Source organism: Onychostruthus taczanowskii, unplaced genomic scaffold (assembly GCF_017590055.1).
Source record: "Onychostruthus taczanowskii isolate IOZ18803 unplaced genomic scaffold, ASM1759005v1 scaffold91, whole genome shotgun sequence".
NCBI classification, from domain to species: Eukaryota; Metazoa; Chordata; class Aves; order Passeriformes; family Passeridae; genus Onychostruthus; species Onychostruthus taczanowskii.
Window position 1 is genome coordinate 1,201,612 of NW_024507105.1, and position 18,333 is coordinate 1,219,944.

The 18,333-nt window shown below is 47.9% G+C and overlaps 1 protein-coding gene across 3 annotated transcripts in view; it reads right to left on the reverse strand.

Moving 5' to 3' along the window:
• Nucleotides 1-18,333, reverse strand: part of FBXL20 (F-box and leucine rich repeat protein 20) — a 36,548-nt gene that overhangs the window by 4,444 nt on the left and 13,771 nt on the right. For all 3 annotated transcript variants that reach the window (XR_005954270.1, XM_041426616.1, XM_041426615.1), the window contains exons 3-13: nt 12,372-12,426; nt 10,500-10,574; nt 7,462-7,556; nt 6,131-6,199; nt 5,675-5,770; nt 5,310-5,436; nt 4,773-4,847; nt 3,861-3,991; nt 2,690-2,750; nt 1,783-1,827; nt 873-929 (exon numbers count right to left, since the gene is read on the reverse strand). Coding sequence is in view for 2 of the 3 variants with exons in the window: in XM_041426616.1 (XP_041282550.1) it covers nt 873-929; nt 1,783-1,827; nt 2,690-2,750; nt 3,861-3,991; nt 4,773-4,847; nt 5,310-5,436; nt 5,675-5,770; nt 6,131-6,199; nt 7,462-7,556; nt 10,500-10,574; nt 12,372-12,426 (886 nt within the window). In the remaining variant the exon portion in view is untranslated. The remainder of the gene's footprint in view (nt 1-872; nt 930-1,782; nt 1,828-2,689; nt 2,751-3,860; nt 3,992-4,772; nt 4,848-5,309; nt 5,437-5,674; nt 5,771-6,130; nt 6,200-7,461; nt 7,557-10,499; nt 10,575-12,371; nt 12,427-18,333) is intronic.

Consider the following 18,333-nt stretch of genomic DNA (forward strand, 5'->3'; position numbering starts at 1 on the left):
CTCGCTCCTGGGCTCTGTGGGTTTCTGAGGAGTGATGTGCTTCCAGCTCCAACTTCCAGCTGCAGGGGGAAAACTCCTGCCTGGGAGGGTGGGCAGGCCCTGGCACAGGGTGCCCAGAGCAGCTGTGGCTGCCCCCAGATCCCTGAAGTGTTCAAGGCCAGGATGGACAGAGCTTGGAGCACCCTGGGGTAGTGGAAGGTGTCCCTGCCCATGGGAACAGGATGATCTTGAGGGCTCCTTCCATGGTTCCAGGGGAATGCAGCTCTGGAGGGATGAGACCCCCAGGGTGACACAGAAATTCCAGCAGAGCTGAGCTATGCAAGAACCCACCTTTGGGACACCTGTGGCCTCACCCACTGTGGGAAGGACCCTGGCCCAGCTCCAAGCAGCAGCAGGAACACGATGGCCCCCCCTTGGTGTGGATTTTCAGGGGGATTCACCTGGAAAGTCCTCGAGGAGGAAGCAGGGCCTGGGCCAGGAGCTGGAACTGGCTTTCCTGAGGGATGGCTGCACTGCAGAACCCACATCCCCACACCTCCCAGGACAGCATCCCTCATGGCACAACCCAGGGGGTGACAGAGACCAAACTCCCAGAGTTCCAGCCCTGAGCACTCCAGCTCCTGGCTGCCCTGCAGGTTCCTGTCCCACAGACAGACTGACAGCTCCTGTGCAGGCAGATCCCACTTGGAATTCTGCTCCTGGGAGAATCCCCACAACCCTTTCCCTGTGGGGGCCTGGGGTGGGATTCCTGTGAGCAGGAGGGAAGGGATAAGAGGTTCCTCAGGGTCAGGTTTGCAGCAGAATTCTTCCAACTCTTAAAATCTCTTTGTTTGGAGAAAGGAAATGCTGGAAGTGTCCCTTGGGATACTCACCAGGACCTGCAGCCGTGGACAGTGTATGGAAAGCTGGATTAGTGTGCTGTCTGTAATCTGGAAAAGAAGGAAAAGCCCTTTCATGTTGGTGCTGGGCACAAGGATTTGGGTTTTTTTTTTTCTCTCCTACCAAAGCAAAACTGCAGGATTTTCCCTAATCCATGAGATTTCCCCACAGTTCCTCAGGAATCCACCTTCTCATGGAAATCACCTCCTGCCCTTGGAGAATTGGGATGCACAGGCATCACTGGATTGTTTTTAAACTCCTTAGGGAGCTGAAATCAGCTCCCAAATGTGTCCCAGATGTTCCTCTGGAAGGACAAGGAGGGCTCACATTCCCTCAATCCCCTACAGATTGCCCAGCTCTTGGTTTTCTTCAGGAAGAAAGAATCCCTACAAAGATTCCCAGTCCCAAGAGCCCACAGGAGCTGCCTGGGAGGGATCTGTGCCCTGCCCAGCTCCTGGTTTTCCTAAGGAAGCAGGAATCCCTACAAAGATTCCCAATATTCCCAATCCCAAACCCCCACAGGAGCTGCCTGGGATGGATCTGTGCCCTGGCTCAGCTTTGCTTCTCCATTTTTAGAGTTCATTCCCAATCCCTTCCTGCCTGGGCTGGTGTCATTCCATTATTTTTTAGCAAGATAAGATTTTTCTCTAGGATTTCCCCCCAAAAATCTGGATTTTCTCTCAAAAATCCATTATTTGACCCAGGATCTCTCACTATTAAATACTTCTTATTTACAGCACCGTTCCCATGGACAAAACCTCATTCCCAGCATTTTCCTTCCCAAATCCAGCCACTCTTCCCACTCAGGATTCCAAATTAAATTCTGATTTGGAGAAAATCTCTTAATTTTCCACCAATTTTCCACACTGCTGCAAGAGAAACAGCCTGAGGTAGCATTCCTACCTGGACACACTCTTCCAGATCCATTTTTTCAAGCTCATGGCAATTCTAGGAATAAAGAGAATTCCAAGCACCCATGGTGAGTGTGAAGTCCAGACAGCAAATATAAATATAAAACCATAAAAATATAAAGATAATAAAGAGAAGTAATAGAAATACATTATATTTCAAATATAAAGACAAATAGTATATACAGTATATAATATTTAAATATTTATTTAAATATACAAAAATCTATATAACTATAACTAGAAATATAACTAGAAATATAAATATAAATTAACCACCACAAAGACAGTTTGCTTTAAATGTGAAGTCCAGACAGCAAATATATATATAAAACCGTAGAAAATATAAAGATAATATAAATACATTCTATTTCAAATATAAATATAAATAGTATATACATTATATAATATTTACATATTTAAATATTTATTTAAATATACAAAAATCTATATAACTATAACTAGAAATATAACTAGAAATATAAATATAAATTAACCACCACAAAGACAGTTTGCTTTAAAAATTAAGGGGTTCCTCCATGAAATACCACAACTGGAAGGAAAGCTTACAAAGTTTCTGAAGGATAATAAAGGAAATTTCACTAATTTAAGGGGTTTTTTAATCATGGAGAGTAAATGAAGTTAAATTTAGACAAAACAGTAAAGTTTGTAACTAAATTATTTAACATTTCCTGTGGTTTGGATGCAAATCCTCCCTGGTGTGCGAGCCAGAATGATGCCAAAGATCCCATAAAACCGAATTTTTGGACCTTAAGCTTCCACCCAAATTCAAAGCTTTCCCCAGGGTATTTCCCTGGTTACCTACTGGGGTATTTTTTGCATTTTCCTTTATGAAAAGGAAGGAAAAGCAGGAGGGGAAGGAGGAGGAGCAGGGCTCTTACCCTGGCCAGGGTGGTGAAGCCCACGTCGGTCAGCTGGGAACACCTTGCCACTTCCAATATTCTGCAGGACACAAGGAAAGAAACGTGGTGGAGCCCCCAAATCCCAGGAGGGGGCTGGGAATGACCTCAGGAGACCCCTCAGTCCCACCCCTGCCCGGGGAGAGCAGCAGGGGACATCTCCAGCCAGGGACACCCCAGGTCCTCGTGGAGCTGCTCTGGGATCTGCCACCCTCAGGAATTCTGATGTTGGAGTTGTGGCTGCTCAGGATTGGAAACTTTCTGTGCTGACAGATTCTGACTCCCTGGAGAGCATCTGACCTGTCACCCCCTGCATTTGACCTGAGGCTGTGGAGAAGGCTTCCAAAATTGATTGATAGCACTGGGATTGTGGGTGTGGAGTTGGTTAGAAGTGTGTAACATCACAGGGTGGAAAATTAGAGTTTGGGGTTTTAGAATATAGAAATAAATATGAAGCAAGATGGAGGTTTTAGGGTGGAGACTGGTTGTTCTTTATCTTCTTCCTCCTTCTTCTTCACCTTTTTCTTCCTTCTTCTTCATGGGTTTGGGTGGTATTTTGTAATTGGACAGGAAATTCCACAGTGCAGGCTTTGAGTGATCAGTTATTGGGTTAAAAGGGAAAATAATTTAGGTGTTGTTTCTTAATTGGACAGTTTAGCCTTAAAATACCTTGTAACAAGAGATAGTTGGCCATTTTGTGCCTTGTTAATGAAAAACTGCAGAACTCACTGCTGTAAGGCTGTAACAATGATAATAAATAATAAACACCTGAATCTAAATGTGAGCCATCATCTCAAGAGCCTTCAATCCTGACCCTGACAGAGGCAGAAAAAGGAAACTGAAAACCTGCATTCCTCATCTGGAATTTGGGGTGGGATTTGTCCTGGTTGAGTTTGTGCTCCTCATCCTGCACCTCTGGAAAGGTTCACCCAATCCCAAATTCCCCCCATGGATACACACGGAGCCTGCGGGCACCACGCTGGGAGCTCTTTTAAACCCCAAGAATTTAGGGGACAACCCAAAAATCACAACCACCCTGTTCCAAACACCTGAAAAAAGCTCAGAGAGGGAAAACCTTTGGGGGTGAAATGGCTCAGAGAGCATCTGGAGCCTGTGCTGGGTGTTCCACGGGGGAAGTGCTGGGAGAACTCACCGGAGGCGTGGGCAGTTCTGTCCCAGGGCGTTGAGGATGGCGTCGGTGATGTTGGAGCAGCCAGAAGCACACAGGGACTGCAGCTTGTGGCAGCCCCTGCAGATGGTGATGAGCCCATCATCTGTGATTTGCTGCCAGGGAAAACACAGCTGCCTCAATCCAGGTAGGATTTGTCTCTCCCAATTCCAAATTTCAGTTCTTTTTGGCTCAAAAAGTGTTAGGGAAATGTGTCACCACAAAATTGTTATGGAGATGTTTTACCAAAGCAGCAGAGGGAGGATAAACCTCGCTGGATTTGGGAATATCAGGGAAGGGATCTGGAGGGAAATGTTTTGGAGCTGCACCCAGTGAGGGATGGGGGAAGGTGCTGGAAGTCCTGCAGGGCTTTGAAATTCCTGCTTGGAAAGACACAGGGGGTCTTGTCCATCCCTGTTCCTGGACACAGGGAGTCTGTCCATCCCTGTCCCTGTCCCTGGGGAGTCCATCCAATCCCATCCCTGGACACAGGGGGTCCATCCATCCATTCCTGTTCCCGTGTCTGACTGTAATGGCACAGACAGCCAGCCCATGCCAAAAATGTGTGTTTATGTCAAAAAAAATCTAGGCATAAACACACATTTTTGGCACCACAGAGATGATTGAGGGCCTTCCTGTGCAGAAGTGTCTTTGTAGGCTCAGTTCTGCACAGGGACCAGAGGAGAGGCCTGGCAGAACCAGCCCAGCCTGATGGGAAGGATTTTTCCAGCTCATCCCACAGACAAGTTCAGAGGGAAGAGAGAAACACCCCTGACAGAGCAAAGGTGAGGGGCTCAGTGCCCCTGAAGTGCCACCAAGGAGTTGCTGGTGACAAGTGCCCCGTGGGCAGGGGGATGGAGCACATTCCATGAGGGAATCCTGGGCAGTGCCACTCACCAGGCAGGTCTGCAGGTTCAGGGTCACCAGCTCAGGACAGTGGGCACCAATGAACTTGAGGGCCTCGTCCTCCAGCTGGAAGGGAAACCACAGGGATGGGAATTGGGAGCACTGGGATCCAGGAATTAAAGCTGGGACAGCAGGGAATGGGGATTTCCTCTGGGGAGGAGGGAAATGCAGCACAGAAGCAGCAGCACCAGGAGTGCTCCTGCTTTTTACTCCAACGGGAGCAGAGCCAGAGGAAAGGACTGCCATGAAACCCCTCGAGCCCAGATCTGGCCATGGATCACAGTGACCTCCTCCAAGGGATCAGTGGGAAAAGGAAAATTGGGATAAAAGGATTCTCCAGCCCCACAAGTGATTTATTCCCTGTCCCACTCCTCGGGGCTGTTGAAGAACTTCCACCCCAGCACCTGATCTCCAACTCCGTGGGGATTTTGGAGAAGGGAATAACCCAAATCCCTGAACTTCCACGCCCACACCCTGAGGGACAGCAGGACACCCCAGCCATGCCCATTCCCACTTCTCCAGCTGTACCTGGGTGCAGCCTTTGAGGGACAGGGCCCGGAGCCCCCCGCAGCCCCGCACCAGCGCCTGGATCCCGTCCTTGGTCACTTGGTCACACCAGGAGATGATGAGCTGTTCCAGCAGCGGGCATCCCTCGCTGGGGACACAGGGACACACATGGAAAGCTCGTTTGCCTCAGGAGAAATCCTGCTCCAAGCCAGAAGCTCTGCTATGCCCATTTCTGGGAACCACAGAGCAGCCCCACACCCAGCAGGGGACATTGCTCCACAGGGAGGCTCTGGAGGGAACGTTGGGTTGGCTGGAGGATCTTAGAGGTCTTTTCTAACCTTAATGATTCTAAAATTCCATGGAAAATCCCTGCTGCTAGCTCCTACCTGAGTGCTTTCAGGGACAGGTTGGTTATGGAGGTGCAGGAAGCCAAATCCAGGTGCCTGAGTTTGGAGCAGAACTTGCTGAGGCTGGTGCAGGTGCTGGAAGAGACACATGGGGACAACTCCTGCAATGGATTCATGCCAGGCCACAGAAATCCCATGGGATGGGCAGGATGGGGTGAGGATGGAGGTGGGAACCTGGCACAGGGTGCCCAGAGCAGCTGTGGCTGCCCCTGGATCCCTGGAAGTGTCCAAGGCCAGGCTGGACAGGGCTTGGAGCAGCCTGGGATGGTGGAAGCTGTCCCTGCCATGGCAGGGTGGGAATGGATGGGATTCCAGGTCCTTCCAACCCAAACCATTCCATGATTCCATGGAAAACCTCCCACAACCCCAAGGCCGCCTTTTTTTGGCAGCCAAAAGAAGAGCTTTTGGCAGCCAAAAGAGAAGAGTTTTACTCACGCGTCCGTGATCTTGGTACAACCATTGAGGTTCAACACTTCGATGTTCCTGCAGTTCTGGGCAAAGGTCCTGGGGGGAAGGAAAGGGAAAACATTGGATTTGTGAGGCAAAGGAATTCCAGGTGAAAAAAAGTTTTACAAACTTGATTGAAGAAGAAAACACAGAAAATCAAGAAGGAAATCAAGAAGAAAACCATGAAAATCAAAAGAACCAATAAAGAAATCAAGAAAATCAAGCAGGAAATCAGGATGAAAATCAGGATTAAGATCAAGAAAAGAATTAAGAAAGAAGAAAATCCGGAAGAAAATGCAGAAGATCAAGAAAGAAATAATCAAGAATAAAAGAATCAAGAAAACAAAAACAAACAAAAAAAAAACCCCAAGAAAACCATTATGGAAATCAAGAAAGTAGAAAGGAATCAAGAAAGAAGAATCAAGAGAATCAAGGAGGAATAAAATAATAAAGGAAAGAATCTATAAAGAAGAAAATGCTCAACAGAATCAGGAACAAACCCAAGACAATCCCTGATTTCTGCTGCCCCACCTCTTGCCCTGGGATGTCCCAGCCTGGAGGCACCAGAATCACCCAGTGCCCATCAGCCTCAGCCCTTGGCTTTATTTTAATGAGAGAAGTGGCTGCTGGGTGAGGTTAAAAATACATTTAGTGATATATTGACAATATTTCTATTAATTAAGTCTACATTTAATTTATTAATTTATTCTAATAATATTTATTTTTATTAATGAATATTTATATATCTATACTTATATACTTACACATATTTAAATTTAGTGATGTATTTATAATATTTCTATTAATTATACTTATTATTTAGTTTATGAATGTAGTCTATTTTAATTTATAGTACTTAATATATTTCTTTTTATATATAATATTTATATTAATGAATTAATTATATTTATGATTTAATATAATATTTTATTCTAGTTTTACTGATTTCTATTATATTAATGTTTAGATCTATGTATATTTTTGTATTTATATTAAAATGTAGTAATATATTTATAAATTTAATTTTTATTTTAATTTTTATTTATTTATTTTATATAAACTCCCAATACATTAAATGATAAAAATGGCAAATTAAATTATAAAAATGATTAATAATAAAAAATTTATTAAATGAGAAATTAATAACCTCCATCACTGCTCTCCAGGTTTTGACATCCTGAGTGTCTCAGCTCCGAAGCGGGGATAAATTCTCCCCATTTTTTCCCCAGGGAAATTAGAAAATCCAGATTTACCCCCAGATAAATGTGATCCAGATCAATCCCAGATTTCTCTGGTTTTGCAGCCCTCTCCCAAGGTACCTTAAGGCGTTGTCCCCCACTCCCAGGCAGCCCCGCAGGCTCAGCTTCCGCAGGAATCCCCCGCATCTCTTGGAGATGTTCTCCACCACCCGGCCCTGGGGGACACAGAGGAGCCACGTGAGAACCCCCCAGAGCTTCAGGAAGCTCAAGTGAACATTTTGCAGACTGACAACAATTTGTTGTTCAAGGGAAAACGGTGCTAAGGGGATAAAAGTGCTGGGGGAATGGGCTGAGGGAGGGCAGGGAGAATTATTCAGCTTCTGAAGATGGAGACAAGGAGCAATCAACTAAAGCCAATCAATGACAGGGTTAGAGGCTGGGATGACCCCAGTGTAGTAGAAAGTCTCTTCTTTTTCAAAGAAGAAGTCGAGATTCCTCAGTTCTGCTTTTCAAGGTTGTTTGTTTTCTCTTGTCTGTTACATTTTTCCCTGACCAGCTGAGAGGTCTGTCCAGCAGGTCGGTTCGTGGCACACTGCTGGCCCTTGGGGGTTGTTAACATTTTGTACTAAGAACTACCTGTATTGACAATAATTTTCCAATACCCATCACCTATGTTAGACAGTCTGTGCCTACTCTAAACCAATGAAGAAGTGTCACCATCACAGAGATGATGGAGGACAGGAAGAAGGAGAAGAAAGGACAGGACATGCCCAAATTCCTCCATCTTGCCTCTTGAATCCCCATTCTAAAGCCCCAAAATTCTACTTTTTCACCCTGTGAGAAATGAACTATCATCCTACTCAACTCTTGTGGCTTGTGAATCTTCACACAAAGCTGGTAATTTTTTCCATGGGTTAAAATCAAAGGCACAGGTGTTTTTGACTCCATGCCAAGGTCTCTGAGCCCCTTGCCAGAGTCTCAAGCCATCCAGGGCAGTCAGAGGAATGTCCTGGGCTCCAACAATCAGCTAAAGCATTTTGAGAAATTTCCTCCTTTTTGGAGCTCCTGGACATGGGCACAGACTCCCCAAGGGAGGTGAGAGAAGCTACAGCCCAGATTTCCAAGCACAGCCAATGGATAAACTCCAATTTCTACTCAAAACAGAGATGAGCAGAACCAGCCCACGAGTTCTGCTCCTGAAGGAAAAGGGTTTAAACCATTCATGCTCCAGAGGTCCAGAAAAGGGGTTTTAATTTCAAATCTGGACCCAAAGACTCCATTACAGCCAGGATTTACTTTTCTCCTGGGACCAAAGAGCAAAACCACTGGAGAATATTTGCACCAGAAACTCAGAACCTTCCCCTGCACTTTGGCTGTTCCTCACAGAGCAGGAGCAACCCTCACTCCTTCCAGGACTAATTGGAATTTGGAACCTCTCTGAAATGAGGATTTTCTTGCAGAATCTCTTTTCCAGTCTAAAAAACCCCAAATCAGCCACCAGGCTCAGCAGAACACAACCCCACCACCAGACCCTGGGCTGGCCAGGTGAGCTCTAGGGACACCACGGAAGCAGCTCAACCTCCAGAGCCCTGAAAAAAGGCTGGAAAAGCTGAAACACCCCCTGATTCTGCAGTTCTATATTCTATTCTACATTCTATGTATTCTAGATTCTATTCTATATTATATTAAATATTCAAATATATATTAAATTATATATTCTATATTCAGTTCTAATTCTATTCTATATTCTAGTCTATATTCTATATTCAAATCTATATTAAATTCTATATTCTAATTTCAATTCTATATCCTAGTCTATATTCTATTCTATATATTCTGTATTCAATTTTATATTCTATTCTATATTCTATACTCTATTACAGCAAGCCTACAAATTCTGCTAAATTAGAGGAGCCAAACATGTTTCTTTCATAAATTTCCACGGGCTGATGGATTTAACTCTGTTACAGCAGAGCCTGAGGATGTCCAGCAGGAGCTTTGAGGTGAGCTACAACAAATTTTGTTTTCAGAGGGGAAGCCTGGGCTTAGGCAAGAACACAGGTTTGATGTGCAGGGACATGAAAACCACCCCAAAAGCACTGAGGAATGGGAAAAGCCTGGTTTGTACTCCCAGCCTCTCCCTCCTCCCAGGCTGAGCTGTTCAGTCCCACCTCCTGCCACTCCACACATCAGGAACCCTGAGAACTCCACTCTGAATAAATAAATAATTCCATGGCTCTGGGATTTTTAGGGCACGTTGTGAGGGGAAGGATTCATTCTGAAGACCCAAAATCCCCCATTTCCTTCCCCCAGGCCACTCAGACCCTCCTCAGGTGACAGTGGCACCTCCTGCTCCTCACCCCTGACTCTCAGCTGCACAAAGGGATTATTTTAACACTTTCCTGCAAAATCAGGGGTGGATTTCCCACAAGGTCAGAACCTTCACCCAGCAGCTCCTTGATGCCTCTGTCTACCACAAGTTAATGCCACACACTCCTCATTTCCCTCCAATGTGAAATGTTTTCAATCTCTCTCCTCCTGTTTTAAACTGGATAAAAAATCCTGAGAAGAGATTTAAGGATTGGGGGTTTTCTCACCCATTTTCCTACCTAAGACAATTTGAATTTTCAGCCTCCATCCCCACTGCTGCTGCAGAATCCAAATCCCATAGGTTAAGCTACAATAGAGCAGCTCCAAAGCTGCATCTTTTAGGGACAATTTGGACCTTGTCCTTCCCAAATCATCTTTAATTTCAATTTTTGATATTAAAGATACAAATATTTCAGGCCATGATTCAATATTCAGTCCTCATGGTCTGATTTGAGTGCAAGGAGCAGTTGCTTAAATTCTCTTCCATACAAGCAGCAGTTTTCCACCCAAAATTACCTTTTCTATTAATTTCTTTTTTCAGAACAGACAAAAACTACTTTCCTTCCATTACAACCTTTAAGTCTTGCTAGAGATATAGAACTCTGTCCATTTTCAAAAGCTGAATGGATTGCCAGGACTTTAAAAGACTCCCTGAAGCTGAAGAACTGAAATTAATTATTTCTATCTCCAGGGAAGGTAGACAGGGTTACACTGGGAGTATTAATCCATTCTAGGCTGTAATTACATTTTAACAAGAAAAAATAGGTTTGTATGTCACTTAATTATACCTCAATATCCCTCTGGAAATCAAACAGGTCAATTCGCTGCCAGTTACTGCCATCCAGGGCCAGAACATTCCATGCCTTTATCAGGGGAAAAAATGTAAATGTGTGGTTAATATGAAAAAAAAAAAAAAAAAAAGGGTCAGGGGGGACCTAGTCACAGTTTGTTCCTTTGAAAAACAACATTCTGTCCCAGGTGGGGAAGCAACAGGTAATTGCAGCCAGCAGGGAGAACTGAGCAGGCACCAGGAGCACTGGCAGGGAGCTTGGTGCCCTCCAAACTCAGAATTCTGAGTCTCCCAGCCAGGGAAGAGGTGCCCTGGCAGCTTCCACTCCCTTGGGAGGTGCAGGTGTGAGCCAGGAGAGTGCCTGGAGCTCTGGCATTTTCACATTCCTGGCTGGAATTTCCTCCCCAGCACCTCAGAGGACACTTGGGCACAGTGAGTCCCCCAGGGGACCCCACAGCTGCAGTGCCAAAGGGTTTGGGTGTTGTTTAAATCACCAAAATCTCCCATGGTTCCTGCTCCAAAGGAGAGGCAGGAACTCAGAGGTGGCTGCTGTGCCCTCAGCCAGGTGGGGAGCACAGAGCTGAATTTAAAGTTTCAGTTTCATCATCAAGGTAAACAAGGGGATCTTGTAATAACCAGGAGGCAGCACTGTGCAGGAGCCAGGGGTAAACACAGGGGGATTTTCCACCCCAAATCCCACCTGCACCGAGCTCCTCCCCAGCACACAGCAGCAGCTCTTGGGCAGGAGTTAGTGCAGAGTTACAACAGATGAAAGAACTGAGCATTAATTGAGTTTTTGGGGTTTAAACCTCACTGCTGATGTTTGTTTCAAGGTCTGGAGAAAAGCAGTGAGAAACGCCCCAGTGGCTGCATAATTCCATGGGCAGTGCAGGGAACGTTCCAGAACCTTCCTGCACATCCCTGCAGGAACTCCCTGTGCTGTGCCAGGGAACAGGAGCTGGGACAGGCCAGGAGAACACCCTGACATTGGCAAAGAATCCCTGGGAGCCCATTCTGGCCAACATTGCTCTGCTGGATTTCAGCTGGGAGCTCCTTCCCTGCACAACCTGTGTTATTCAGGTGACAATTGTGATGCCCAGACACCACAGAGGGTAATTTTTTAAAGCAATTAACAATGTTTAAGCAGTTTTTTTAAAATTCCAATGTGCTTAGAGTAATTAAATCAGTCGTGGTTGAGGTTTGGAGCCAGGACTGATGGGTTTGTGCAGGTGTCCCCCAGCCAGGATGGTGAACACAGCACTCCAACACCTTCCCTGGATCACAACCCTGCCCTTGCTGTGCTGCTTCCCCTGGGAGTTACCAGACACTGGCAGGAAAAAGCACCAGAATAAATCTGGCAGCTCCAGAACTTCCCAGTGCAGCTCTAGGAATTGTCCCAAGCAAATAATCCAAGCTGGGTGTCATTAACTGAAGCCCATGAAGGATAAGAACAACCCCTCACTTTATTTCCATGCTTACTCCAACTACATCCAAGGAGAAAATGAACTTTCATTGAGTGTGCAACATCTCTGGGAATTAAAATTTCCACCAAAACCCACAGGATGCCATTTTGGGCTCAACCCATGTTGGGGATTTCAGCAGGGTGAGCTCTCTGGGGAGCTCCTGAGGGGAGAGCTCTGGGCAAAACATCAGCCCTGTCCCCTTTGTACCTGGGACACTGGAAAATGCTACTCCAGCTCAGAATTCCCCTTCACTGGTGCTATGGGAATTTTCCAGGACTTCCAGGGGACACTAAATAACCCCAGCTGAGTGGCACAAAGCTCCCTGGCCCAACCCCCCTGGAGAGGGAGGATTGTCACCCAAATCCAACCTCCTGCTAAAATCCACCAGGAAAGAGGAATGTTCTTACCCTGGAAACTTGAGCACAACGACACAGAGTGACCACATCCAGGAAAGAGAAAATTCTGGAACAGAAATAAGAGATACCTTATAGGTTATTGACATTTAAACCAAAAGGGGACAGGGAAAATAAGGGGGGAGGCAGGGGGAGGGAAAAAAAAAGGACTGGGACAGCAAAACTTCTTTGTGATTTGGCTGAAAGCTGAACTGTGAAAGGAAGTGCAGAGGCAGCAGTTCCCAAATGGAAACAAAACATGGCCATGGAGCCACTGGGAAACAGAAACCTCACACCTTGGAGTGGGTCCTGACCCAAACCAGTGACTGCTCACCCCAAGTGACCCTGGCAGGAGCCCCACACTGAGCCAGGACAGGGAGCACCAGCAGGGATCTGGGCTGGCTCTGACTGCACACGAGTGAATTAACACTCCAACACCTTCAGCAACAGCTCCCAGCAATGGGCAGTGCCATCCCTCATTACCAGCTCCAGGATCAGGGCAGTGCCATCCCTCAGTGTGGGCAGTGCCATCCCTCATTACCAGCTCCCAGAAATGGGCAGTGCCATCCCTCAGTGTGGGCAGTGCCATCCCTCATTACCAGCTCCAGGATCAGGGCAGTGCCATCCCTCAGTGTGGGCAGTGCCATCCCTCATTACCAGCTCCAGGATCAGGGCAGTGCCATCCCTCAGTGTGGGCAGTGCCATCCCTCATTACCAGCTCCAGGAAAAGGGCAGTGCCACCCCCCATCACCAGCTGTGGCTGTCCCTGGACCCCTGGAAGTGTCACAGGCCTTGGAGCCACCTGGCACAGTGGCAGGGCTGGGAGTGGATGCCTTTAAGATCCCTTCCAGCCCAAAGCATCCCAGGATTTTGCACTTCCAGAAGTGGCAGAGGCAGATGTGCTCAGCCAGGAGGGACAATGACACCAGCCAGGAGGGACAGTGACACTGTGGTCACTCCTGAGTGGCACCCAGGGTCAGGGCACACCCCAGGGACCCGGCCAACGCCCAGGTCTGCTGGGCTATTATTGGGATAAAGGAATGACACAGCTGAGACTGCCAGGATTGCCCTGGGGATCACATCACACCCTCCCAGCTGTGGGTGCAGGAAGCACCCAGCCCATGGAAAGCTCCCAGTCTGCACCAAGGTATCAATAATGTCTAAAATTCAATGGGATTTCAATGTCATTTGGTGGTTTATGGTTATTCAAACAATTGTGTCCCAAAACAGATGAGGTCAAGTGGAGGGTGGGAGGACATCAAGGTCTTGCTCCCTTTGGGAACAATTATAAAACTGGAGTTTTAGCAATATAAGATAAGAGTTCAACCACAATGTGCTTTAATGTTTTAATTTACTATTTTCAACTTGAAGGCCACACAAAAGGGAAGGCAAACGTTGTCAGCCACAAGCATCCTGAGAAGCAGGGATGGAAAAAGCCCTGCAGAAACACCAATATTGGGTGGAAAGGGTGTTCCTGATGGAGGGCAAATGCAGATTATTTATCAGAACATTGATGCTAAAGGTATCACACAGCAGCATCCAGCTAAATCAGGATGAACATTCCCTCCTGTGCTCATGCACTTCCCAGGGATACTCATGGATCCAAGGAGTTAAGGGGTTAAGATCCAAGGGGTTCAAGGCACTTCTGATCTTACCACGAGACAAATCTGACAGTGATGTGCTGGGGAAAAGCTCTGCAGAAGAGCCCAGTGCATTTTAATGCTGTCAGGAGCCCCAAATTCTGGATTTCAGAGCAGTTCCATCCTCCCTGCCTACAGAAGAGGCTCCCTCTGAACCCAAAAAGTCATTTATTGGTGTCCAAGGGTTTATTCAGCACCATGTCCATGCACAACAATACCAGGAAAGGCAGGGAAATGAGAGAAGCTGGGGAAAATTCCTGTCATAGGAGAAAATAAAACTTCCAATTCTATGGGTCACTCACTATGGAAGTTGTCTCTATTTTCATTAAAATTCCCTACTCCATGGGAATCCCAGACTGTTAGTGATCACCACATCCCTCTCTCAGGGCTGGGAGATTTGGGATAAATTCTCCTCCACTTGCTGCTCCTCCCCTGCCAGCCTGCCCACACATCAACAGGGATTCCCCCTGACCAAACCCTCATCCCTCTGCCTTCCCCAGCAGAGAGATTTCAGCTTTCAGGAGCTCCAGGGACTTGCCCAGTGCTCCCTCAGCTCCTCCTGCACTTGTCCAAGACCCTGAGTCAGTGATTCAGCACAATCAGGCTGCAAAAAGGATTTTTTTCACAGCAGGCACTCCTTGGTTGTGGATTTTCATCATTTCAGAACTGGATCCAGGTGCTACCCAAGGACCAGGAAGAGCAGCAGGCACCATGACCCCAGCTGAGAATTCCCCTGCAGCCCTGAGGATGGGATTTTCCCACTCCAAGGAACTCCTGGACAACACTAAAATACCCCAAACCCCACAAACAAGCAGTGACTGAGCTGCAGCAGAAGGTTGATCAGCACTGCTTGAATGATTTTTCCCAATTCTGCATTAACAGGCCCAAAGGCACTGTGCTGGAACGTTTATTTTTCCACCCAAACAGGATTCCTGTCCTGGTGAGCCCTTTTACATTGGTGATTTTGTTCTTCAGAGTCCACAGTGGAGAACATAATCCACAAAATTAACTTTATCATCAAACACTGATCACAGATGAAGGCAGACTGAGCTTCCCAAACAGGAATTAAATCTGGATTTGCAGCAGATTAAATTGTCTCACTGCAAAGGGACTCCCTACATGTTTGATTTTGTCTGAACAGCTCAGCTCTGCACAATTTGGGTAAAACACACTCACTCTGAGCTATTTTCAGGTTTCAACCTCTTAATCCACTCAGGGGTTTCTAGGACTCCTCACTTTCCCACTGCTGCTCTAATTAGATTAGGGTCAAGACTCTCATGAAATCCCTGCATGCTGCAGGCTCCGAGGTGAGCCAGCTTAGACCTTCAGCCTTCTAAAATTATCAACACCAGTTTGTGCCAGCGACCCCCCCAGCATCCCAGTTCAATCCCAGTTCAGCCCTGCTCCCACGGGCCGGGCAGGGGCTCAGACATCACAGCTCTGCTGCCAACTCAGAGCTCCCCAGGGGCACAACTCCAGCTCTCCAGGGATAAATCAGCAGTGGGCATGGCAGAGCCAGGCCTGGGCATGTGCTGGGCAGGGCTGGATGGGCAGAGCACGGAGTCAAAGCTGCTTAGGCCAGGGGAGAGCTGCAAACTGCCTGACCTGCCTGTGACCCAGCAGGAAGAGCTGAATTCCTGCTGGGGCCAAGCAGGAGCTGGGCAGCAGCCCCATGTCACACTGGGAGTGCCACCTCCTTCAGGAGGGCAGCAGGGACCACCTCTGCCAGGAGATCCAGGCTCAGGGAAGGAAAGCACCTTTCCAACAGCAGTGGGAATGCAGGGAAAAAGGGACAGGATGTCCCTGTGGGGACACAACCACAGCTGGAGCCAACAGGGAGCATGGATTCACCTCTGGGAGTCACTGCCCAGGGAGGAGCTGGGGCAGCCAGGGAAGGAGGGAGCAGTGCAGGAAATTCTGCTTTTTGCTGCTTTGGTTCATTGCTGTGTGTGTGTGGAGGTCCAGCCACCTCCAGAGGTGTCCCCTCAGCCGGCAGGGGACAGAGCTGGAGCAGGTGCAGCAGTGCCAGGACATGGATTGGTCACCACCTGCTGGGGCTGGGGCTGCCCCTGGATCCCTGGCAGTGCCCAAGGCCAGGCTGGACAAGGTTTGGAGCAGCCTGGGACAGTGGGAGGTGTCCCTGCCATGGCAGGTGGAACCAGACAATCCCTTCCAACCCGAACCATCCCGGGATTCTATGACATCCCCACCCTGTGTTGCTCTCTGGACACACAGGACAATGTCCCCACTGCAGGTGGGGCAGAACAGGATGTCACTGCTGCATCCCAGACACAGGACAGGGCCATGTCCTCAGGAGCACCACTCTCCTGCTCCATCCCTGTACTTTTAGGGATAACAAAGGCTGCTGTTCTCCCCTTTCACATCCTCCTCCTCTTTATTTTGCCTAAGTGCAGCTTTCACTCCACACACAGGGGACCCCAAGGCTGTCTGAGAGTGCCCAGAGCAGGGACAGGACTTCACAGAGCAGTGCCCAAACACACCAGCCTTTGTCCTGCACACAGTGACACCCATTTACAGGAGATTCCTGCAGAAAACCCATCCAAGCTTCTCTTTCAAAGGCTGCACTGTCAATGCACAGTAATTAATTTTCACAGTATGCTAACAGTGAATTCCAGCTCTCCAAACCATTACTTATGAGCTTTAAACATTTATCAACTCCTGATTTCCCCTCAGTTCCACCAGATCCTGAACAATTCCCTGCTTTCCAGCAGGTTGGGATGACCAGGGACAGCAGGACACAACAGGCACAGACATTTCCACAGGGCAGGAGTGTGGGAACTCAGCCACACTGGGGCTTGTCCTGATGCAATTCCCTGCTCCATGCAGGACTTTCCCTCCTTCCTACCACAAATCCTTCTCCAACTGTCCAGCAGAGTTCATGGAGTCAGGGAATGGCTTGGGAGGGACCTCAAAGCTCATCCAGTGCCACTCTTGTCACACTTCCCACTGTCCCAGGCTGCTCCAAACCTTGTCCAGCCTGGCCTTGGGCACTGCCAGGGATCCAGGGGCAGCCCCAGCCCCAGCAGGTGGTGACCAATCCATGTCCTGGCACTGCTGCACCTGCTCCAGCTCTGTCCCCTGCCAGCTGAGAGCCAGGAGGGGACACCTCTGGAGGTGGCTGGACCTCCACACACACACAGCAATGAGCCAAAGCTCAGCTGCTGGCTCCACTCAGGATTATTCCACTTCTATCTCTCAGAAACTTCACCCAGCTCCAAGAGAAGTTCTGCTCCTGGGAGCCTCATGCCCTCACACTTCTCCTTCCCCTGAAATCCATGCAAAATCCCATTTACATGCCTTCACCCAAGCTTTTTCTCCCTATTCTATTCCCCACACTCCCAGTGCCATACAGATTCCCTGCCTCACCCATCAGGGCTCTTCACAACTCCTGTCTTGTCACCTCAGCACAGAGAAAAACCCCAGGTTTGTTTTATCTGCTCCCACCAGAAAATCATCTCAGAAAATCCAGAAAGACAATTTTTTGCCACTCCTTTGTTGCTCCAGATCCCAGCCATGGTTCAGGACAAGCACAGCAGCTGCCAACTGCAAATCCCTGTGCAAACTCCTCCTGTGGAGGCTGGGACTCCATCCTGCTCCTCCCACAGGCATCCCTCACCCCCAGGTTCTGGTTCTCCAGGGATCTCCACACACATGGACAATCATTTCCCAGGCCCCAATTCCAAATATCCACCCTGGCAGCAGGGAGGGCTCTAACAGCCACACACTGTGCTCTGGGGTGAGGAATACTGGAATAAAAGAAATGGGATCAGGTGGGAAACAGCAACTGAAGCAGGTGGGAAATACCCTTCCAGGGCAGCCAGTGCACTGAAAATTAAACACAGTCATCCCTTTTCCCTGCTCCTTTCATTCCAGACGTGAGCCAGCAGCATTCCCTGAGTCACATTTCCCTCCCCACAGACTTCACTGTCACTGGGTGTTGACAGAACCAGTTTCCTGCAGTGTTAAGGACGTTGTTGTTGTTAATAATTCAAGCTTCCCCCTGCCTCTGCTTTCCCCATTTCCAGCCTAACACCTGAGCTCAAAGCACTGAAACTCAGCTCTACTTCCACAGCCCAAAATGAGGGACAATCACCCCCACACTCCCCTCCTGCTTCCCACGGGGCAGAATTTTCCACAGAGACCTTAAAGGACTTTCAAACAATAAAAATGCACCAGGTCTGATCTGTTTGGTGTTTGCCAACAGGACCATCCTGCCAGGAGCTGAACATCTGGCTCCTATTGACATGAGACAGGACAAAGTCCATTCCAGTATAACTGGAGCAGAGGGATTCACTTCAGCTTTCAACTCAACCCCT